This window comes from Neolamprologus brichardi, chromosome 23 (assembly GCF_056152115.1).
Source record: "Neolamprologus brichardi isolate AB-2024 chromosome 23, ASM5615211v1, whole genome shotgun sequence".
Classification (NCBI taxonomy): Eukaryota; Metazoa; Chordata; class Actinopteri; order Cichliformes; family Cichlidae; genus Neolamprologus; species Neolamprologus brichardi.
Genome location: NC_142125.1, coordinates 36040667 through 36066173, shown reverse-complemented (window position 1 = coordinate 36066173; position 25507 = coordinate 36040667). Strand labels below are relative to the sequence as shown.

The 25507-nt window shown below is 38.8% G+C and overlaps 1 protein-coding gene across 1 annotated transcript in view; it reads left to right on the top strand.

Annotated features, from left to right (window-relative positions):
• The window catches only part of LOC102780423 (E3 ubiquitin-protein ligase Midline-1-like), a 54517-nt gene extending 30115 nt beyond the window's left edge, over window positions 1–24402 (top strand). Inside the window, exons 3-10 of the mRNA XM_006795681.3 lie at window positions 2756–2851; window positions 9280–9387; window positions 13026–13174; window positions 13855–13982; window positions 16339–16482; window positions 20744–20905; window positions 21174–21381; window positions 21999–24402. Of these exons, the coding sequence (XP_006795744.1) occupies window positions 2756–2851; window positions 9280–9387; window positions 13026–13174; window positions 13855–13982; window positions 16339–16482; window positions 20744–20905; window positions 21174–21381; window positions 21999–22347 (1344 nt within the window). The 3' untranslated portion in view covers window positions 22348–24402. The remainder of the gene's footprint in view (window positions 1–2755; window positions 2852–9279; window positions 9388–13025; window positions 13175–13854; window positions 13983–16338; window positions 16483–20743; window positions 20906–21173; window positions 21382–21998) is intronic.
• Window positions 24403–25507: the final 1105 nt, after the last annotated feature.

Genomic DNA, 25507 nt, shown 5'->3' with positions numbered 1-25507 from the left:
TGTTTACATAAACCCTAGGTGGGTTGTGGGAGTAAACTAACAAGCTTTCTGAAAGTGTGGAAACCAAGTGGACTGAGAAGTCCTACCTTGATATTTTAGGCTGTATGGTGATACACAATCCATTTCTTGATATTTTCTATGAAAGAAACATGTGAGATGTCACAAAGTACTGGAAATCAACGACAGTTTTACTGGGTAATCTGTTTTCACTCTGTTGGGCATGGCTCATTGGTGTTGCAGTGGAGTAGTATCAGTGTCTGATCCACAGTCAGTGTGTTCCCTGCAGCACATGGCAATGAACAACCAGCTAAAAGAAATCATTATTGGTGTACAACAAGTATTTGTAGCATTTTGTAGCATTTTTACAATTTTACCTCCCATTAGACAGCCATATCAAACAAGGAAGTGAGAAAAAACACTTTGACATGACATTTTTTATATGCAACACATTTTTTGGCACTGCCTCACTCAGTTAGCTCAGTTTTTACCGGCAACTTGTGTTTCAGAGGGACGAACAACAAAACCAACAGAACCTCCAAACTTCAAAATACTGGCACATTTTTAAATAAAGAAATGCTATAATGCAGCATAAATCTGTGATAAAATAAAAACAAGTAAAATATCATGATAATAATAAAACTATAGTCACACATTCTGAATTAATAACTAAGTTTTAAAGTTTTTGTGTCAGTCTTTGTCTTTGTGTCAGGACAAAAACCACTTAGGTAGTCCAAGATCACCGTAGCATTCAAGCAATAAAATCTTTTTAGGACATGTAAGTGTTCCACATTTTTATAAACTGTATATTTCACATCTGCAGTGTCAAACGTGAAAGTATCCATCATTTTTTATTAAATCATTTTGCATCCATGTTAAGATAATCTAAATCCTGCGGCTCGCTATGTATAATAAAACTCAACAAATCAAAAAGGCTTAGCCAAGGTGATTCAGAGCAGATTAACTTCACACAGAGACTTTTCTGTTTTTTTGGAGGGATGCAGGGTAAAACTCTTGCTTGGACCGGCAGCAGAAAAAGAGGACAGGCAGACAAAGAGAAAGAGAGATGGTAGGATAAACCGGCAGGATGACTGACAGGTGACCTGACATGGCTAGCAATCCCCAGAGATAAACGCCACTTGGCAACATGGATGCTGTCGATGTGGAGTCCAAATAAAACAGCAAACAAACACGCAAAGGTTATGTTAACATGAACAGGAACGTAGCCGTAAACAGAAGCACGGAAAACTTAACATAATTTTTGTTGCTCCTTTTCCCTTGTGTGCGTGTTTGTGTACTTCATGAACTTTACCTTTCCTACATTACACTGGGGCGTGGAAACACATTTCAACTGCATCTGAGGGAGCTGCTGACTTATTGTTGTTTCTCTTGTCCTCATCTCCATCCTTTCAGAGCTAAATTTTTTAGAGGGATAATGATGACAGCGCCATATTTCTGTTCAAAGAGTCCTTTATGCCTTGTTTGGTTTTTGTGTGTCATCGCCGTATTAAGGCCATCCATTTAAGCCGAGTACAGTAGTGTACACATGCTTGCACACGCAAACCTCTATCACTATTTACCGTGGTTGTTTATACAATATTCCCTCTTGGTAGTGCCTTTTTAATCCTTATTGTAGCATCAGAACTGCCTTTGTTTACACTGCAGCTATAAAAAAAGGGTGGGGGGTTAAAGGTCGAGCAAATACAAATGTTGTTTCACAGCAGCCTCACTTGTGAAGGCGAGTAAGTAGCAGCTGTAAAGAAAGCAAAAGATTCACTTCTTGTTAGGAAAAGTGTGCTGCCTGTCACGGCCTTGCTGCTCCAGCGAACTTGCACACCTTTTTTGTTTTTGGAGACATGGAAATCTCAGAGTTCACCAAGTCTGGGGTGAAATTCATCTGGAAAACAGTTTTGAATGGGCAAGAGATGTGGCATCAGAGCAGCTTAAGCACGCTTGGTTTGGCAATAATATGATGGTCTTAGAAGTAGAGACAGCTTGTGCCCAGGCAGATGAAAAGCAACAGAGAGAGGAGGAAAAAAAGGGGGGGAAAGGGGAATGGAGAGGGGGGGGGGAGCAGGGAGGAGCATTAAGGGACAGCACTGACGTGCTGTCACCTGTTTGCCGGTTCGTTAGCTGGGAGCGCTGCTGCATGCTCTCATAGGGAAAGCTTTTGATGCCTAATTTGCCGCTTGGCCGGGTTTGCGCATGGCTTGGTGCTCAGTGGAGTGGCTGTCCCAGTCACATCCTCTCGTAGAGTAGGTTTCTCTGTCAGAGGCTCGGACTCGGACGGGGCAGTATGAGGAGGCAGTACAGAGACGAGGGGTATCACCCGCGCTCAGAGGTACGTGGTCACCAAACGCACCTGTTTAAAAAGACAGGCGATAACGCCGGAGCTCCTGGGGACGCTTGCACAGAAGGAAAGCTGATAGAAAATCGTTAATTCTCTTTGCTGTTATTTTGTGGACTTGAACTGAGGAATCAAACAGTTTTTTTTTTTTATTTCTTGTGTTTCCCAGACGCAGCTCTTTTCCACTTGCTTTAGAACTTTTTCTGTTGTTGCTGTTGTTCTGATATTCTTACATCCCCTCTGGCTTCCATGAGAAAACTAAAAGGGAAAGCAGTTCTTTTTGCATTTTTATCTTCCTTGTATTTACAGCTCTTTCTCCACTTTGATTTCTTTACATTCATGTCAGAGACTTTTTTTTTTACTTGTCTCTCAGTTTCTCCGTTGTCTCTTTTGTGTTATTGTTTTCTGCAGCAAGCTCTGGATTCCAACCTGAGTAATCTGATCAAGAGGAACAACGAGCTGGAGTCTCTTATGGGAAAACTGATTCAAACTTGTCAGCATGTAGAGGTGAGTCCCACGTGGCCCTTTATAGTTAGCTGTATGTTGGAATTTATCAAATCAATGGATAATACAATATTTTACTACTTAAGACTTAACAGGTAGCATCTCCTGTGTAACCTGTACAGTATAGTTACTCAACATTGATTATTAACCTTTAGCTTAGCATGTAGCAAGAGTTGACAACAAAACTTACAGTAAATGACTGAATATGACTATCATTTTGAAAACCTAATATAATATTTATTTTTTTGTTTTAGTTTTTTTTATATTTGTCATTTTTCCTTGATTACTCACTCAAACTGTTGTGCTGTTTTATTTGTGTTTTTGTATTTTGTAATGCCACTGCAAAAACCTTTTTTTCTTTATGTATTTGTGAGACTGTTAATGAATATCATTTTAAAAAGTGAATGTAAACATAGCAGACTTTGGTAAAAATTTACAGTGATTTGTTTTTTAAACCTGCTTTTATTCATTCACATTTACTGGTCTGATATTTGTTTTTATCTGCCCAGAAACAAGGGAAAAAATGACAAGTGATAGTGTAGATTTATTTACATTAAAAACAAATACGAGTAAAGCAAAGTTTACTCAAGAAAATCAGATTTCTCATTATTCGTAAAAGTTATTTTGGAGATCGTAGACTCAGGGAGTGTGGCCAGCATATTAGATTTTTTTTTTTTTTTACAACATTCAAAGTTTCAGTGATTAATACATTATGAATATTACGCTCCTAAAGTATATATTTTTAATGAAACTGCTTCTAAAATGTATCTAGCATCTACATTAACTGCAGAGCTCTGTTTAATTTCACATAAATATTCTTATTAATAACAGAGAACGTTCGAAAATCTGATCTTACATAGGATGCAGACAAAAATATATGTACACAAACAAACATAGCGTCTTTAACATCTTTTAAGAGTTACATATAAATATATAAAAATACAAATATATGTAACATCTGCAACATCTCTCAACCTCCATGCACTAAGAAAACTGTTTTCAAAATTGAAATGTTGAAATTTCCCAAAAGCTTTGAGTGCAGAAACAGGCAAGTGCAAATCATCAGGTTTCAGTCTAACACGTTTATTTTTGGGATAACAACCAATTGTGCGAATGTCTGCATGCATTTAACTCGAGTGAAGGCAATTCTGTGCTAAGCCTGCCTGTTCATGTTCCACTAGCCCACTAAGAAGCTTTAAATAAAGTGATGCCACAGGCAGTGGTTGAAAGGCAGTGACATCTTAGTTTAGAAATAACGGAGAACAGCCTGCATGCGTGGCAAGGCCTTTGCATGCTGCAAGGAAAGAGGATTATGATTTATTAACATTTAAGCGCTGTATACATTTTTTTTTTCCGAGCATGTTTTCATGTTTCCCATCACACAGATATGCTTCCTCTGAGCTTTAAGCTCAGGGGGAAACAGTGACGAGGCAAGAATTTCAAACAGGAGAAAGAAAAACTTTGATCCTTTTCTGATGAATAAATGATGAACATGAAAAGGGCAAACAAACCCACTTGACCTATTTCTCCCCAGTGCATTATGACACATGCAGTGGAGTTTCGCAACATAATCTATAAGCCTAAATAACCTCTGAGGTGTACACTGATAGCACGTCAGGTCAAGCTGCACAGGGTCGAACTGGACTAGAAAAAGTTGCAAGCAAAAAACCAATAACGATCATGGGCTAAAAGATACATCAAATACAACTTACGTGAACTCAGGAAACTGAGCTGTCTGATGTGCTTGGCATGAATATGTCAGGGCTTAAAAATAAATAAATAAATAGATAAAAAAAAGAGATGGTCACTCAGCTTTGGTTGGCGTGCTGTTGATGGAGCTTTTCACATCACATTAAGCCTCTCCCAAAGCCTCACTAACGATGGCTGCTGAGATTCTCTCAGACCCTGAATGTTGGCGAAAGATCAAGCAAATGGCAACCTTCCTTAACGAGTCATGTTTAAAAAAATAAAAAATAAAAAAATAAAAACAAAGAAGAAAAAATGACTGTACACCCAGTTCCTCTGAGTCACCATCTGCTGTGGTTCGGCTGTGGCCACAGTTTCATTTAACACTCCCACACCAAATTACGCACGCATTCTTTTTCGGCTGGCATCGTGACACATTTTTTTCTTTTTCAAAGAATCTAGTGCCAAACCACATTTGGACCCTTATATGCTGTTTTTTTTTCTTTTGCAAAAATGGGGCACAGTTATAATTTGGTGAAGGTACAATGAGTTTCAATGCAATAATCCTAAATACTCAAAGAGGGATCGTTTTAGGCAGTTAATTGGTTTGTTTATTTAAATGAAAGGAAGGAAATTATCCCATTAAAAAAAGAAAAAGAACACAGGAAAATGAAAAAGGATTAGCGCTTTTGCAGTTTTGTTTTAAAGCCAGAGAGAGAAGGAAAGCGTTACCTCTGATGCGTGTCAGGGAATATAGGCCCTTCAAGACCAACTTCACCCCCCTCCAGAAAGTTTGTTTGATGCGCATTTTACAAAGTTTGGATATCCTCCAGGCTTGAATAATTTGTGTGCATGCGTGTGTTTCTGTGGTTAAATGAATCACTTAATGTCCCTCTCAGGCTATAATCTGTCATACTGATCATATGCTCCAGAGGGTTCTGCCCACAGTCATTAGATGCTTCACATCTTTACACAGCACATCATGTACTTTGGTCACAAATTGTGTGTGGGTGTCTGTGTGGCTGTGTACATGACAGTGTGTCTGCGCCACTCCCTTGTTACTGCTGTTTATATTATGACATCCATTTACTAACAGGTTAACTATGTTCAAGGGTACAGAAAGTATTCTTTTCCTTACTTGAAAATAAGCTTTCTTTGTCGAACTATGAAAGTGGATTTGAAGCAGGAAACTAGCTGATAAGATATTGTAATTATGCACTACTTCCTGAGGGATTGGTAACCACTGCTAGAAATGCACTAGAATTGGTAGAGTTGATTATGGTGCCAGACACCACAGGAAGTCATTAACAGTCGATGTTAAAAAGTAAGACAGTCGACAGCTGTGTTAACCAGTGTGGTTGTGTGGTACACCAACACAGGCCACATACAATCAATCATTTTTTTAAGATCAGAGCGATCCCCTAAGCTTGCAAGGTAAAAGCTAAAAGGTAAAAGCATCAGGTGCTGATGCAAGCACTGCTAACGTTAGCTTACACATAACTCAATAACTAATTTATTGTAAGAAAGTGACACAAAAACAAAGTGGCAATTGAAGAATGTGAGGAACAATTGACAATACAGGTGCTGTGAAACCTCGTCCTTTAGACCATGCTCAACTTTGATTATTTTCTGATGTGGGATTTATGGTTCCACGTTGGTGGCTATATTGGGTAGTGCAGATAGAGCGATTGTGAGTACTCATAATACACTAAGGCCAAAAGTCCATGTGGACTACCAGCGCAGAACCATGCTTGTCAGTTATGGGTTACCTTACCTTTAGACTAGCCTTTCAGTCTGATTATTCTGAATGAGCCATAGATAGTTCATAAATACATGTATTTGCACTTATAGAAGTGTGATTACTGGTTTAGTCAAGGGTACTGTCTACATAATGCAGGGGTGGGGGAACTCCAGGCTTCAAGGGCCGGTGTCCTGCAGGTTTTAGTTCTCACCCTGGGTCAACACACCTCAATCAAATGATTAGTTCATTACCTCTGGCCTCTGGAGAGTTCAAGACATGTTGAGGAGGTAATTTAGCAATTTAACTCAGCTGTGTTGGATCAAGGACACATCTAAAACCTGCAGGACGCCGGCCCTTGAGGCCTGGATTTCCCCCACCCCTGACATAGAGCATATAGGTGACAGCAAAGGTGACACCCACCTACTATTGGTTAATACATTGGAACATTAGATGTGTTATTCTCACATGTTCAGACAGCACATAGACTAAGTTGAACAGAGAGGGCACAGAGGGCATACTGGCTAACATCCAGGATGTGTCAGACCTTTGCATTCTCAAATGTCTGTTGTGTAAATCCCGAAAAGTTTCAGGGCTAAAGTGCATCTGTGAAAAGAGCTTAAGATTACTTTTGTGTGTCTGTGCCATCTTACTGAGAGATAGGCATAGAGGGGCATATCACCTTAAATCCACAGTAACACCTTCAGATGTCACCTTCTACAGTCACGTAATGTCCGAGAAAGCAAGTTAGAGCTTTCTGGTAAACTAAAGAGACAAATTAATACCAGAAAATTCTGAGGCTTTTATTCCAACTTCATTTTAGGCTGTTTCAATCAGTTTTTAGAAGCCATTCCTAAAACATCAAAACATTAATCAGTGCCAGAAGTTAAATAAATGCGGCTAGAGATGAAAAGAGCTGCCTTCCAAGGAACAGATTAGCCTCAGCATGTGCTCTTTTGGTTTACATTAAGAAAGGCTTCAACCCAAAATACCTTATATCTGCATAAGTATACTAAGTGGTGTACAAAATGCCACTCAGAGATAACATATACAGTAAACTGTTAAAAATGTCAGGCTTCCCCAGAGCTGTCACAGTGATGTTGATGAAAGCAATTAACAGTGTTGAAAAGACAGTTGCAGAGGCATTGCTATAGAGCAGAGCTTAGGCATTCAGCTCGGCATGTCTAACATAAGCACTGAGATGTAATCCAGGTGGAAAATTGTTTCTGTTGGCAAAATGATCCCAGAAAATCACATAAATGCTGTTTAGGAAGGGACGCTGAGGATATTGTGGAAGTCTACTCCAACCTCGTTCGGCTCTGTGGAGGAAACGCAAATGAGCCCCTATGATGTCATTATTAAAACACCTGTCAGCATCGATGTGTGCTTGTAAGAGTGTATGTTTGCATGAATAACTGTGCAGTCTTTCTTCAGCTCGGTAACGCTCACAGCAGACTTCCCTTTCATTGCTCCCAGTGCTATCGCTCTGCTGCAGCAAGAAAACACTTTACAAGGTGCTGAAAGGGCCGCTAGGAAATGACCACAATGAGAAATTACACATTATGTTTGGACCTGCACTCTGATAATTGGACTTGAACAACTTTTATAGCCTGCTCAGACTGTACAGGTTCCAACTGCAAAGTGAATCAATTGCCTCACAGAATGGACCCTCATGGCAGAACCACCTTGAAAGTGGTCAGCTGCACTTTTTCAAACACCTTCCAGCTAGACTAAATCATTTTTATTAAAGTTAACTGCCATCAGTGGGATTTGAGGCACACAGATGTTTCAGTCCACAGACTGAAATTAGGCTAATTATGCTCCTTTTATAATACTGCTGCTCACTTAGGATATTACTAGGCTCTACACTGGAATTCCATATTGTGAATTCCATAATATATACCTACAATTATTGTAGGTATATATGTCTGTATATGAAAATAATAATTTGACTGTTTAGATGTAATCACCTTTATATTCCATTCCCCTTAAATGCTACACGACAGCATCTGTAAAAATAAAGTTGCTGCATATTTTTTTTTGTCATGAATAATAAGTACTCTCGACTAGTTAGCTTCTTTAGCAAGCTAACTAACCTAGGTTAGCTACAATAGATAGAACGCCTGGTTAGTAAAATTAGTGGAAGAGCATGGCATATTATTTGTCAGATAATTGCATTAAAAATGATTCAAAAAGGCACCAACATCTCAAACACAGTTTGAAGATTTAGATCTTTGATTTGAATTAGCTGAACCGAAGATTAGCAAAGAGTTAGCCATCCAGTTTGTAGCTAGCCAACCTGCCTCTGAAAGCTGCCACACTTCTAATAATGGATAACTAGTTATGAGTTAGGAAGTAGAGTTTTTATGAAGGGGAAAATACGACCAAAAATACTTTAGTTTATCAGCCTGTGAACATGTTTATCTCTGCTGTGAATTGGGCATTTTGATATAGATGTCTACATGTCTGTGACAGTTCACAAATGCCCTTTGTTGAATTTGAAAAGCAACTTATTGAAGTTGCTCAGAGAGTCAGATTTTTTCCACAAGGTCTATTTGTATGTCGCTTCACCTTTTTATGTACTTGTTTAATATATAAAACAGCAAAAACATAAACCTACTGTACATTTCTTTCACATTCAGAATTCTCACACTCATATAAAAAGGCAAATATGTATACACTGTACCGTGTATAAGAGCTCATTTCATTACCCTTGCACAGCATATTTCTGAGAGTCATGTGTGCTTTGTTACAGACATAGTGCTTCACGCTTACTTTCCTTATCACTCAGCCCTCTAGCCAGCAGGAGGGAAAATAGCTAAATATGCCCCATCTTCGTCAAGTGTTTGCTTCCAGACAGGAGGGCTGGCTGATGGATGAAAATAACACCCTGTCCCTCAGTGGACATGATGTGGAATCACTAAACATACATCCCTCTATATACCCCATCCACACCTTTCATCAGTCTCTTTGTTTGTCTAATACTTGCCGTGAATTGGTTTCTCAGGTGAACGCGTCCCGCCAGGAGGGCAAGCTCTTGGAGGAGTGTGACGTCCTGATTGACATTATTCAGCAGAGGAGGCAGATCATCGGGAACAAGATCAAAGAGGGGAAGGTGAGGTGAACGCTATGGGCAGAAATCTGTGTCATCAGAAACTGAATTTGAATAAGTTAAATTTGAATTTGAATTGCTCAGATTGAATCTGAATTGTAACTTGAATAAATGCTTTTAAAAACTGAATATGAATTAGCTCTAATTTGAAATTCAATTTATTGGTTTGAAAATGATCATCACTAAACTGAAATTGAATTTTATTTAGAGAATGTTTAGAGAATGAGAAGTGTTGTTTGTTTATTTTCAAAGTTTGCTGTTTCAGTGATAGTTGTATATCATATTATATCACTTCAAACTTAGGTGATCCAGTAATGCTGCACTAATGAATTAGACTAACTATTCACTTTAGCTAAAGTTATTAAGTTAGCTAAAGAGTTGGGATGCTGTGTAAGACATAAATAAAGCTAAAATACAAAGGTTTGGACACTGTTTTGCATATTTCCCTACTGTAGGGGTCTCTGCAAGCATACAGGGCTCTGACAGGGTACAAGATGACAACTTTGGAATTCTACTAGAAACAGTCGATCATATTTGTTTGTCAAAGCTGAATCCAGAGCAAACTACGCTAGATTAGCGTTTTTAGCTAACAGCTACAATAAGCATAAAAGTTACTGTACGGCTATCATTTGTTAACATGACACTTGTTCTTATACATGTAATACATTTATTACCAACCTGAGAGTTTATCCACTGGTCATTCGACATGACGAATTACTTCTGAAGTCTTAATTCAGCTCAAGACGTTGTAGATTCCTGTCAGTAACACTTTCTATTAATCTGCGCTCGATTACTCTTGAACCGGAACCAGATGTAAGTCCCAAAAGACTGAATTTTGGAACTGAAATTGAATTGTAGAACTGAAACTGAATGGTGAGAAGTGAATCTGAAATTATTCGAGAGCTAAATTTTTAAAGGATAAAATACAGTTTCAAAGTAAATGAATTCATTTTCAAACTATAAAATTCAATTTCAGTCTAGTGATGATCATTTTCAAACCAATAAATTGAATTTCAAATTGGGCTAATTCATATTCTGTTTTTAAAAGCATTTATTCAAGTTACAATTCAGATTCAATCCGAGCAATTCAAATTCAAATGTAACTTATTCAAATTCAGTTTCTGATGGCACAGATTTCTGCCCATAGAACGCTCAGAGGGGCGAGGACTGTGACACCATTTGTTTGCTATAAATGCTGTATTTATAACAAGCTTTCCCTACATATTCTCTCAATCTTTCTTACAACTTTCATTTAATATTAAAATGCTGCTTCAGTCCATCTATCAACTGCTCAAGCACACATAATAATCCTCCGTGAGTGAACCTTGTCTGCAGCTGTAATCACCTGTGAAACAAATGGATTCCCTCATTCATGCTGTGTGTTTAATATCTACATGACACAGAACTACAATTTAGAGCTTGTGTTTTGCTAGAGTTGATTGACTTATAAGGCCAAGCTTTTATTAATCCCAATTTAAACTCTCTGACATCAATTTAAGATATCATCAGACCTCATTTTCTATTCAACACAATGCTTCATCACAGTTGCTTGTCCTGATCCTTACTCTTCCAACAGACGGCAAACCCTTCAACACATATTCAACAGAAGGGAAAAACAGACAGACTGCCCAAAAGCAGATCCCAGAGCATATGGGACGGCACTCTTTCTCGTACTCTAAACCAAGATGATTTCTTTAAGCTCCGTCTAATGAGACTTGGAATGCACTAGGGATGTTTTTTTTTTTTTTTTTACCATGTAATCTAGGCTTTCAGCTGTTAGGATTGTGCAGCAAATAGAGAAATGGATACAGATGGATGGATCATTGTTTATAGACCAACAGAATTCTTACAAATTGATTTTGGGTGTTTGTGATACTCATACTCAAAAACAACTCAACACTGTCTTTTCTGAGACAAAGTTGTAGCTGTAGTAATAATGACTAGCAATTGATGGAAATTTTCAGTGCCCTTAAATCAGGATTACAGTATCTTGGGTTCTTTGCAAGCCAAGCTGCTGATGAAATGTCCTTTGACCTCAATGCAACCACTGACCTAAATCTGTCTCCTGAAATCTTTGCTGACAGGGAAAGAAAATGAAACCGAGGAGCAAACAAGGCCATCTAAAATCCCAGATTTGCATTTAGCAGAATCACTGACAGCTATGAAAAAGTTAAGATTAGCTGGGGCATGAGAAGATTAGCTGATATTGAAAGAAAACATTTTGCCAAGCACCCTGTCTGCTCTTTATATATTTTTCTTTTGTTAAGATTTTAAATCTATATGGAGCTTCTGAGGACTACTCCAGCCAAGAAAAAATGTTGTTTTTTTTTTTTTTAAATGAAACAATTTATTTTTGATGGTAGCTCTAGTAGTGCGGCAACAAGACCTATACACCCATATCTCCAACCACAGAAAACAAGAGGCATGTTGTTACATTAGTTTGGTGGGTTGCAAAGCATCTTGCAGATGAGCAACAAGGTAGGTAGGGTAAAGTGACTCAAATAATGAACACGATTTCAGATTTCCCTACTAGAATGAATGCCCTTAAAATGATCCATATGAATAATTGAATTCATACATTTTTATTGGCATACACAAGATAAACCATGGACGTAGCTTCCAAGCTGGAAAAATTAAGTCAGCGCGGAAGTGTCTTAAACCAGCAGTCCACAATCCCCCAGACCGTGAGAGTTGAGGCTTGGGTGTGAAATTCATGGTTCTCAGCAATTTTAGCATTATTTTTTTTATTGTTTTTATCGCTAACTCGGTTTCCCTGGGTCGTTTCCCGTGTGTTATGAATAAATCTTCTTTTTTTTGGTACCGGTACTGGTTTTATTTTGTTGTATTTATCCGCAACACCTTAAAGGCTGGTCCGGACATAAACCCGTCCATGGTACAAAAAAGGTTGGTGACTGCTGTCTTAAACCACCATTCTATTCGAAGGCCACCAGATAGCCAGTATCTGGTTGCAAAAACGACTTTCTATAGTCGTTCTACAGACGTCTATGGGAAAGCAAATGAGCCCCTATGACACCTATAAACGCTATCCTGCTAAGTTGATGGGTCAGTCACTAATTTTATGTCATACTGAATAAAATAAAAAGTTTTTTCAAAATAGCGGATAAATGTGCTCAATGCCTAATGACTTTTCAATCTCGTTGTCAAGTCTGTTTCCTCAAGGCTTCAAAACAGAATTTAAGAAACCAACCAATCATGGGTAGCTATGTCCAAAACATTACCTTGAAGTGTCACGTGCAAAAAGATAGTGGAAAAAGAGACAAGTAAAGTGAAAGCTAAACTAAATGTCCTGTGATTTTATTTATGGATGATGAGTATGTTCATGCCCTTTGTTAACCTTCTGTGATGCTAATACCAGTAGAAGAAAACATGCAGAATTTGATGACTACCTGCATTAGTCAATCGTGGATTTGACCTTTTCATGTATGAGTGACTTCAAAATGTTAACATCCATCTCCTTGCGCCCATAAAACCCCATATTTCTGGGACGTTTCGTGCCATCAGCTCTGATTATGTTATCAACCATAATGATTTACAACACCTTAACTTGCATAACCACTATTTCATCCATTCCGATTCATCCTGATAGTCTTTTCTGTGACTTTCTCTTTCACACTTTCTAGGCACAGAGGCTTCGGAAGCTCGCCCAACAGATCTCCAACTGCAAGCAATGCATAGAGAGGTCCACAGCCCTCATAACACAGGCCGATCAAACGCTGAAAGAAACCGATCATGCTCGCTTTCTGCAGACAGCCAAGAGCATCAATGAGAGGTCAGACAGCCCACACACTGACCGCATGCCTTAATTATTCAGCTCAGCATGTTAAAATCTAGCTTAAGGGAGAAGTTAAAGACTGCAACCACATAAATGGTGAGAAACAGTTTGAAAACTTTGTATACATGACTTCGCCAACAGCCAAAACAAGTAGAGTGGGATTTCATCTTCTATTTAGCATAATCTTATTCCGTTCCCTGCTTAAGCTCTCTGACTAATTGATTTGGCAATTGAGAACAAAACCTGCTCTCCAATATGTGCATCCTCAGGAGAAACAAAAGGGGTGATATAAAAAGAAATCATTATCCTTTAGTCCTTCATACAAAAGCAGTGTTTCAATCAGAATCTAATCTACACAGCTTCACTAATTAGGAAGATGATTTTCTTTAGATTGGGAATTTGTGTTTTTATTTAGCAATTGTTGAGGTGTTAATTCTGTATATGGATGTTATGTACAATGCTTTGCAAAATGCTAAAAACGCTTGTCACTGTATCGCTAACACTTGTGATGTTGACATGAGCGATGCTTTTATTTTTCCAAGTCCAGTTAAAATCTATTTTCGGGTGGTCTACCCTTCAAAAACACCCCTATAACATACATATACAATTACAAAATAACTTAAACTGACTAGTTCATATGAAAAGTGTATTACAAGTATCTACTGGTCCTGATATAGAGTTTCCATGGCTACTGCATCAACCCAAGTGCTGATTCCTGAGATACACCTGACTGACACCTTCGACACATTTGCCCTGGACTTTACTAGAGAGAAGAAGCTGTTGGAGAATCTGGATTACCTCACTGGTAAAACTCATAGACTGACTGTGTTTGGGTGATGTTCTATGTTACCAACTAATGCTAACAAGCTTGGCAGGCATTCAATGTACTATACAGATCACTGCTAATTAGTGCCAAGTAGCATTCAAATAAAATGCTAGAACACTGGTTAGTAGACTATGGACCAGCTTAACTAATGTGTTTCGTTAGTGCAGAGTGGGTATTGGATGAAAAAAAAAATACTGTTGGTAAGTAAGTAAAATTTATTTCTATAGCACTTTTTGCAGATAAAAATCACAAAGTGGTTTACAACAAAGAAAATGAAAAAATGGAAATACAACAAATAACAATGTAAAACAGTAAAATACAACATAAAAGCAAATTAATTAAAAGCTTGCCTATATGAAAATGTCTTCAGCTGCTTTTTAAAAGAATCAGTGGAGTCTATATAGCGTAAAACCAGTGGGAGAGAATTCCACAACCTTGGTGCCACTGCCTGAAAGGCCCGACCACCACGAGTTTTAAATCGAGTGCGTGGGGCCACCAACAGTCTCTGACCTGATGACCTTAGAGCTCGGGAAGAGGAATGTGGTTTCAGCAGGTCAGATATGTACTGAGGAGCTTGACCATGTAGGGCCCTAAAGGTTAAATTAAAATTTTAAGTATTTACAAAGAGAGGACAGTGACAGGGTGGCATGTATAAAGTGGGAATATCTGCAACTGACCGTGTTGGATATGTATTTCTCAAAACACAAAATATGGTGAGAAGCGTAAAAAGCATTTGTTAATGTTTGTGACACAAAATTTCCGTTTAGGGATATGTTTCCAAGGAGTTTAGAGATTGTGCTATTTTGTCTATTCAACTAAATCTGACCCCATAAGCCTAGATACAATTCAGGTGGGTGACTCCAAAAGGGAGTAATTTGGCATTAAGATGCAAAGTCTCTTTTGTATCAGGCTGTAAAGATGTTTATTCTGCTGTAAAGTTCAGCCTTTTAACATGGAAATCTTTGCATTTGAAGATAGCCTCAAGTGGCCATTCAAGGAACTGCAGGCTTTATTTTTACCCAGAAACCCAGAACTTTCTGCTTGGGAAACCTTTATGTTTAACCTCCATTTTTCATCAAATGGACGTCTGCTGATTATAATTCAATTCAGTTCAATTCAGTTTTATTTATACAGTGCTAAATCACAACAACAGAGGTGGAAGACAGGACAGATTATACTGACTAACCAGACAACTAATTTTCAAAATGTGTGGTGACAATCACTGAGAACTGCTGTTCATGTTCATCCTCATTATCATCATCTTTTGATGGCTTCTTTCTTTGAATCCATGACCTAAGGTATAGTCTTAATCTATAGTGTAGCCCTTTGATTACACAATTCAGTTTCTCATGGACTGTGAAACTCAAATATTGCCTCCAATTAAGATTATATTCATGCTTTAATTTAGGATTTAAAAAAAAATCTTTTGATGTCTCGGTTTTCTTCAAGCATTGCATTTGAACAGACCCCAGCCTATTAACTCTAAAATTAATTTTCAACATTAATTTCCGATGCCCTATTTGCAAGGCCCCATCAAAATGTCACTGCATGAATTATGGAGCTTGGTGGGGACAAAAATGAGGTAGTGTAGTGGGTTTTGAAGGTCTGTGAAAGTGGCTGGCTCGTATTTATTCTCTGTGATGCATGAGGGCTTCGCTGGAGGGCCTTTTCACTAAGTGAATCAGTCTGAATCACTCCACTATGTGCAGCCACTCATGACAGAAGGCTTGGGAGAGGGAGCGAGTGACAGACAAAGAAAGAGATAGGAAGTGGCTTTACAATCAATTTAAGCTGTGCCTTTGTATCTTTATTTCTTTACCTCGGTCCATTCTGTTTCTATCTCTTGCTACCGAGAGGTTTCATGCACTGAATACAAGAGTGATTCACTGTATTTATTTCTCTGTGGAACAAAAACAGTTATAACATAATGAAGTTTTCCAATGAATCAATGCATGAGTGGAAGAGAGCCAATCTAACATCTCTGGTTATGTAACAACTCGCATTTGTTACTCCAAAAAAGGGCTGTTACATTTACTGTTCCTGCTGTTAATGCAATCTGCTTTTTGTTTATTATTTTGCTCCTGCCTTCCTTTTAATGCTCAGCCTACCACTCTATTAGAAAGAGCATCCTCAGTCCTATGTGTAATGAAGCTTGTAGACTCATAAATCGAAGCAAATGAACACGTACAAGGTTAATCAGGGCTACCGTTGTAATAGCTGACAACCTTTGAGTGTGTCATCACTTTGGAATATCGCTAATGTAATTTGCAATTTTATCCAAACACAATCTAAAATTAGGGCCTGAGGCGATGATTTTTTTCTTCAATCATTGCAGCTCCAAGTGCTCCGTGCATAAGGGAAGAACTGTGCACGGCGTCCTATGACACGATCACTGCCCACTGGACGTCAGATGATGAATTCACTGTGACGTCCTATGAGCTCCAGTATGCTATTTTCACCGGACAGTCCAACATTGCCAGTAAGTATGAAATGAATGCTGGAATCAGATAAGAACTAAATGGTTTTTCAAATCTTGAAAGCACAAGAATGAATAAATACATGAAGATATAACCCAGCTCAGATAACCAATCTACAAAGTTTATTTTGGTAGTTATTTTTAAGGTCCCAGCTACAATAAAGAAAATAAGAGGTTACGGGGGTGAATTCATTAGCATTAGCAAAATAAAAAAGAAAGTTGAAAGATGGTGAGTCGTTTGTAGGGAAGAGCTTTTTGAACTGCATAAAAAAAAAACTTCCCAGGGGGAAGGAGAGAGGTTGAAGCGACCCATTGAGCGCCACATTCAGGGTCTTAAAGCACTGTAATGGCCTCCATTAAGTAATTAAGGTACAACTCCACTTCCTAAGTATCCAATTAATGTAATTTGTGGGAAAAAAAGCAATCCTTTTAGCAGTACTAACTTGGTAAATGTGAATGCAAACAGATTGATGTAATTTCCATCTGTCACGCTGAATTGTGAATAAACATTCACATATCCTTTAAGAAGATCAACCTTGTCTAAGAATCATGTTATGTTTGAATGCTGACACTTTTATGGTAGTTTAATTTTATTCATCATCACAGTAATCCAGTGACAGCTGTCTATATGCACGGGTGCACTACAGACATCAGGGATGACCGTGATGAGGGCTACGAGCTTTAATGGCTTGGTCAAGAACTAAAATTATTATTAAAGTGTTGATAGACTTTTAACTTCTTTAGATTTTCTTCTTCTCTCCATGCACCTTGAAAGTAGACAAAGTAGTGCCAGAAAGCCCTATTCTGCCCCATACCAATGTCAATTGGGCCTTCTAAATGCATCCACCTTGAAACATCCAAAACCAAGCCCTAACCCTAATTCTAGACAAGTCATCTCACCTCATCCGAGGGCACATCGAGTCATTCCCAAACCAGCTGAGAGATATAACCTCTCCAGTGAGTTCTGGGTCTGCTCCAGGACCTCTTCCTGGCAGAACATACCTGAAACACCTCACCTAAGAGGCATCCAGGAGGCATCCTCGTCAGACCTAAGATCAACTGCTGCCCTACTGCTGGCCACTAGCTCCCCTTAGGCAGATGGGAGTTGAAGTGCTTTTCTAAGATAGCGTTGGAGTGGAAGTGGAAGCTCCTGAAGTGAAGCCTCTGGCCTTTATGCTACTATCACCCTGATGTTGTCACACATCAAATGACTGTAGCTTGTGAAGGATGAAGAGGGATAAGATTTGACAATAGCAAATCCAGAATGCATGGAGAGCACTCAGTAAAAGATTAGACTTCACTGGAAACGCAGAGTTCTTACACTGAAACATGTGAAACATTTAGGTTTAAGTGGCATCGAAGGAGTGAGATGTGTCAGGAGGGATGACAGCTGGGAAACGAATCAGCATCCTTGACGCACGCTAAGTGACACAATGTCTCGTAGAGCAACAACAGACAGGCAGTATATGCCGACATACTCACTCTTGCTCAAATACACACAAGCCCTAGACAATCATGAGCACACTCAAGTGAGCAACAACTACAAGGAAGAAAATGGGGTCAGGGCATCTGAAGGCGAGATCCCCTGCTCCCTTTCAATCAAATCGCCTTTTCTCTGTCTTTCATCTGTTCTTTTTGAAATCCTTTCTAACATTCAAACAGAATTACCTAACAGCAAAAGTACCTTTTTCCATTTCTTTTCTTGGTTCCCATGCTTTGTTTCCCTCCTTTTCACTCAGCTCCTGATACTTTTGGGTTACACCCTTCCTTTATTTTTTTTCCTTCCCATCTATGTAAGGTTACACCTTTGCCATTGCCTTGTCATTACTTCACAGATTAGAGAGTATTTAAAAATGACAGCCATTAAACTGTCATTTCGTTTCTTCTCTTGCTTTCACATTTCTGTCTCTTTCCATTCACGAAGACAGTGTGATTTTTCTCTCCTCTTGTTATCAGGTCTGGTAATGTCAGAGGTGTTTCTTTTGGCATTCAAGTCATGTGCAAGAAGTTTCCCCCCTGTGGAAATTGAGTTGTATCACTATGCAGGAAGTAGAAGTATTGTAATTTTATGGAATGGAACAGTGAAAACATTATCCTTCTAATTGTTCTGTACAGCCTTCTGAATCTAATTTCCAGTGGGAAATGCATGACAAGATCATGCACAAACTGCTTTTTAGTCTTAGAGGTCTTTTAGCTTGTTGTAGTGTCAGTAGCTTCCTCAGTAGTTAAATAATAACTGCATGGTGGCATACACTAATATTGCCTTTAGTCTTTAGCATCATGGATTTAATAATTTTCAGGATTCAGGATTTTTAGTTAACTACATTTCATTGTTTCTTTTTCCTCCAAAGAAATTTAAATTGCATTCAAAAACAAAGTACACACAAATACATGTTTAACATATTAGCCTAAACTGATAACTAATGAATTTAGGTGCCGGTCTACTTTCATTATGATTATTCATTTACTAAGCACATTATCGTCAATATAAATAATTCAGAATATTGAAAGTAGCTTTACTAGACCATATTATATTATTAACAGATCATACTTTTATGCTAAGCTAGCTTTTGTTAGCCTGACTTTAGATGCTTTTTCTTCCATAATCAGTGAATTATATATTACATAACAAACTATCATCTATAATCACCTTGACAAGTTATGTTTTTGCGTTAACTAAAGTTAGTCATCAAGGCTATCTCACTGTCTAGCTATCATTTCTGAAAGAATTAAGCTAGCATATGTGAGTTTACAATATACTGCGGAGCCCCACAAGGGACATTAGAGAAAAAAAAAATGAAAATGAACTTTTGCGAGATCTCAAGTTACTTTTTCCCGCAAACCTTTGGTGAGATCTTCCAAAATAGGCTGCATCCTTCGGAGGCCGCCAGCTTGAAGCTGACGGGAGGTCCAGGCACGATGTACCGGAAGTGCGGTGTTCTCGTCAGCTCTAGTGGGCCTCGACCTCCTGGTTAGGTTTGAGCTGGTGGGTAACAGACGTTATCGAAAACCTCGGAGCACTTTTGTGTTTGATGTCTTGATAAACCGAGCAGATATTTGAAGTTTACACAGCTACATTCTTGCCTGAAAATATCTTAAAAGCGTAATAGCTGCAACCATTGCTGGAAACTGGAATTGGCTGGGCCACATTATGAATTCTGGGATAGATTGGGCCACGAAGGATACACCCGACCCATCAAATTCGGGAAAATGAAGGATGCATTTGGAGCAGCCTTCGAATTGGGACAGCCGTTTTCGCCTGGCTCGCCATAATCAGCCTTCAAATGCAGCCTCTGAAGGATGCGGCCTATTTTGCGTGATCTCGCAAAAGCTTTGCAAGATCTCACAAATTTCATATTCATTTTTTTTTCCAATGTCCTTTGTAGGGCTCCATAATATACAGGTTAGTTTTAGGCCTGTGCTGCAAATTATCTTTACATAACTGCAGAAATGCTTCCATTTCATTTCGTAAATGAATATGACTCTTCATTTCCTCTCTTGCTTTAACATTTTAAAAGGTAAAACAAATATTTAAACGACTTTGTGTTCAGTGTCAGCGCACCCGATGATAATTTTGTCTGTTTAGAGGTCTTTGTTAGAATATGGCATAACAGTTTATGTGACAGTGACATTAAAATCTGCATTGTGGGTGCTCATTATTTTTAAAAAAACACACACACACCCAAAACACTGGTTTCCATCTATGGATGGATAACAACGAGCAGTGGCAACTTCCCGAGTAAATCAGCAGGGAAACAAAGACATGAAATGGAGGGAAAATGAACACCCACATATACACACATATGCCTTAGGAGGTTGTGCAGCAGCTCTGAAGTGCCATTAAATAAAAAGCACATACCAAAGACACACAAACACACATAGCAGAGGGAGCACAGTGCAGCTATGAAGTCAATGAGGTGTGAATAGTTTCCTCATGTGCCTTTTCACACCCTCTCAACTGTTTCCACTGGCATGGGGTTGCACACAACCAGTTATTTTGTTCACCGTCCTTTCACACAGCGATGCATTTTTCTTCCAGGGAACTCTTAAGTAAATAGTTTTTCTGTTATTTTTGAGTTATTTTAAGGAGAAATGCCTGCAGTTATATGAATTCTTCAGCACTTCAGTTTCATTTTCATTCTAGACTTTGTCCTATAGAGTCGCATAATGCAAAAAATAAATACAATGAATTATAATTTAAGTGAATTAACTGTCTATTTACTAAATCTGACATGACTTTTTTGTTTTTTTCCTCCACTCTCAGGTCTCTGTAACTCCTTGGAAAGCTGGATGATTGTTCCCAACATCAAGCAGAACCACTACACAGTGCACGGTCTGCAGAGTGGCACCAAGTATATCTTTGTTGTGAAGGCTATTAACCAAGCGGGGAGCAGAAGCAGTGAACCAGGGACTTTAAAGACAAACAGTAAGATGATAAAGACTGAAATAGTCCTGAGTCTTTTTTTTTCCTGTCTGTAAACACACAGCCCCTAATTACTATGCCATAGGTGGTAAGTAGGTTAAGGAGAGAAATTGCGTATGCTAGAAAAGTCTTCACTATAATCTCTTACTGGTAACTACATGGTCCTTATGGTCAAGTTGGTAAGAACTCAGGTATACTCTGTCTTTTCCTAGCAAATTATGGGAACCATTTGTAAATCAACTCTTCTATTTATCTCGTTTACTACGAACAGGCCAGCCATTCAAGCTTGATCCTAAATCTGCTCACAAGAAGCTGAAAGTGTCTCACGACAACCTGACAGTGGAGCGAGATGAAACCACATCCAAGAAAGGCCACAGCCAAGAGCGGTTCGCCAGCCAGAGCAGCTACGGTGTAGTGGGAAATGTCTATATTGACAGTGGGCGTCACTACTGGGAAGCTCTCATTGGAGGGAGCACATGGTGAGAGCTACACATTTTAAGTAATAATTTATGGATTCTGTTTGAGGATAACATCTATCCATCTATGCATTTCTGTCCACTTCTTCAAAGTTAGGTTGTGGGGCTTTGCAGACTTTTCCCCACCAAAACCTCCTTCTTTCTCCTGAGGTATCCTCCTATGTCAGATGACAAATGTAATCCCTCTATTGTATTCTGGATCAGCCTTTGGGGTTCCTCCCAGCCAAGCATGACCAGAGAACCTCTAAAAGGAAAGCTCCATCCTATTTAGATGCTTGGACCACCTCAGTTTGTTGCTTTCTGCATAAAGGAGCAGCAGGTCCTTATAGATGTCTGAGATCCTCAGCCTGTTGCTAAAGATGCGTGTAGACACACTACGCAGGTAGCTGTATCCGCAATCCCAACTTTTCAGTCATGGAAACAAATGAAGGATGGAACCTAGATTGATGTTGAAATTGAAAGCTTTGCCTCATTTCACAATTACTTCTGACAGTTCACCACTTCATCTGCTTATACCACCATATTCACTTATGAACAGAATACTGATATACTCAACTAAGCAAATACTGATGGTCTTTGGTTTCCAAATAATGATAATAGAAATTTTATCTCCTTCCAAGGTATGCTGTAGGCATAGCCTATAAGTCAGCCCCCAAGCACGAATGGATCGGCAAGAACTCAGCGTCTTGGGTGCTCTGCCGCTGCAACAACTCCTGGGTGGTTCGTCACAACAGCAAGGAGCTAGCGATTGAGCCATCACCCCACCTGCGACGCGTTGGGGTCCTGCTGGATTACGATTCCGGATACCTGAGCTTCTATGATGCTGTAGGCTCCCAGCACCTACACACATTTCATGTCTCTTTCATCCAACCCGTGTGTCCTGTGTTCAACGTGTGGAACAAGTGTCTAACCATTCTTACTGGTCTACCGATCCCTGACCATCTAGAGGGACTGGAACCCAACAACTGAAGGCTACACAGAGACAAAAATAAATCAACCCAAATTTAGTATCTTAAAGCTGCACTGGGCAAGAGATGTGAAAGTACTCATCTTTGGATAGAGAACAGAAGAGGGATCTATCCTCTTTAATTCAACCAGCTCTGCTCTATTTACCCAACATAAATTCTCCTCATATGCACTTTTGTACCCAGAGGCAATGACATCTCTATCAGAAGCTAGCAAGCACACTGTCCTAATAAAAAGCCAGACTTGCAAATGTCTGATTTATTCCTCCTTTACAAGCTGGCTTCCTTTGATACATGCCATAACACCCTGTTTGTCTTGGGCTAAATGTCTATGCGAGTATCACAGCAACTTCACTTTCTCAGACAGCAACAGAACTTGCTAGCATTTGTGCAAAGTTACCTAGTGCAGCTTTACTGTGCAAAAAAGAAAAAAAGAAGACGTATTGCATGACGTGTTGCTTTGTCAAAGCCTCTCAAACAGATTTTCTGTCTATTATTAAAATTTGCTCAATCAAATCTGACTCTGGTTAATGTTGGGCTTGACTTTGAAAGGCTTTGTAATAACTCAGTCTAAATCAGTCTCAAGACTGTGCTGGACTAGAAAAATCTACTCTAAGGCACTTTGGGCTATGGTGAGCTTATTTGTACCATGGTAACTAGGATACAAGCCACAATCAATTATTATTTTCCTCTCTACCTGCCTTTTTTAGATTATTTTCTTAGATATTGCATTTTGAAATTCCCTCAAACTGCACATACTGCACACATAAACACAAAAAGTATACTTTCATCAGTCAGGGTTGTTGGAAAGAGCAGAATTACAGATGTATATTTTGTAAAGTAATTTCACCCCTCTTATCTTTTCCTTGCTCATTAAAAAGGAACCAAAGTAGCCATTGCTGTTCATATAAATTTTACGCTACGAGAATAAATGGAGACTTATTTTTAAAATGTGACAGAGAAGAAAATAGCATTATGGTCAATACTAAATGCAGAGTTCCCTTAAATATAGACTTTGTCTTTGCACATTGTTCATACTTTATTCATGCTTTTTGTAGCTTAACATTCAAATGCATTCTGGTGCAATTAACATGTATTCATATTGGGAAAGTGTTGTGTTGGACTTATTGTGTTCAGTTCGTTTTTGGCAGTCATACAAGTCTTGTCATTATTATTTTATGTGGTACATAATATGTGAATTGTGTTACAGTTGTAGACACAGGTTATTATTGGAGATTAGGTGTGAAATGGACATTTGAGTGTCATTTTTTTCTTTTCTTTTCTTCTTTTTTTAAACGTTCTGCTAATTGAGCATATGGATATTTAGTGGGACACATCTGTGCCACAGTACCGTTACACCAAAACCAGGGTGTTCTCATCTCTACATACTGCTTTACATGTTCTTTTTACACTTCAGGTCATCAAACCTATATTCAGACTGTCTATAAAAAGATACTTTATTAAGTCAACCACCCACGCACAGGGGGGCTGTCCTCAGACGTGTTGCACAATGACGATGTCAGTAGGGTAAACTCACCTCACTCAGTCACCGGGTCCTATTTGTTTTTTTTGTTTTTCCTTAATTTCTCCAATTTAAATGGATAAAATTAGCCAACATGAGTTTTAGCTGTTGATACGTAAATAGTCCAAATCCGTATAACAAAACCTCCCAGAAGAAACACAATCAAGTACAGTATGTGCTCTGTAATTTAGGTTAGAGTCCACTGAATAATTGTTAAGCATTACAAAATTGTAAATGTAAAGATTTGGTTGTATATCTTGACGGACGTTGGTTCAAAACACAATACATAGGACAAATGAGCTTCAATTCTGTGTTTATTGGCGATAGATTGGACTCTGTGTTTCCTTGTAAATGATGCAAATATTGTGTTTAATTTAATGTTTCCATTTGAACTTTGTATGAGGCCATGATGTTATCCCTTCAGTCTCTGTGGATATTTTTACGGGAAAATAATACAGTACGAGAGCTTGCGTCACTACTGTCTGAGCTAAGTCTGTATGAGAGTGAAAAATAAACATGGTTCCTTTTCACATTAAAGTGTGCTCTTTTGTTTTTCTCCAGTTAAGTAATATGGCGCCGGTGTGAGAATGTCAAGAGTCGATCTCATAAAATATCCAGGAGAAATGCCAGGAGCCATTTCTGGTGAAAAATAAAGATTGCATATTGAGAAAATTCAGGCGGTCCCAAATTCAATAAGTTTAGACTGTGACATTTTGGTTTTGAATAAAGTTACTGGTGCCCTTCGGGCAGGTGTTGCACTCGGTGCTGTAAGCAAGAATCAGTCATTTAAAGCTGCTGTAATCAATATTCTTACATCAGCATTGTACTTCACTGCTATTTCACTCTATAGGAACAGATGCTGCACAGGGACTTGACAGCGTGGGCTTTTTCTGTCAAGCCATGAATCATTCAAAAAATGTTCTAACGTCAAACACTTCAGAAGGTTCAGACTTCAGCCTGCTGAGTTCACTCGAGTTTACACGTTTCCCGTAGAAGAGGAAGCTGTCAAGTTTATCACGTGAACTTCCCGCGGACATCGGGGGCTCTTCCTGATTTTTCCAGCAGCAATTGTTCTAAGACGCCAGGGGTTCAGTGGGGCTTCACTGCTAGACTGTTGTAGTGTAGCATTAGTTGAAGCTCTGTGTGTCGTTCACACGGTTTAGTGGCGTGAGCACGCCAAATTAGTTTACCCAGCGCTCCACTGAGCAAACAACAAAAGGGACACAAAGACAATTTTTCAGGTCACCAAATGGCAGAGTCACACATGTGTGTGTGAGTGTATGTTTGTAATTCACAGCTAGGATGGCTCTTTGCCTGTTTTCATAAAATTCATCATGACAAAAAAACAAGCTGGAAATATGGGTTGTGGTATTGTAACTATGTATCTTAAGCCTTATTTTTGAGATTTAATAATGTGTCAGTATAGGCAGCTCTGAGTTTGTTTGTTTTTTTGTTTACCAACAGTTTTTAACGTTTTATTACATTTTATTTGTGTCTTTTTTTTTTTAGGAAAAATTGTATTGCAGGGTCTTTACTTTACTACATAAAGCACCTTGAGGCGACTGTTGTTGTGGTTTGTTGCTATATAAATAAAACTGAATTGAACTGAAATGTTACTGTAACCTGTGGAGGCACACAGCAG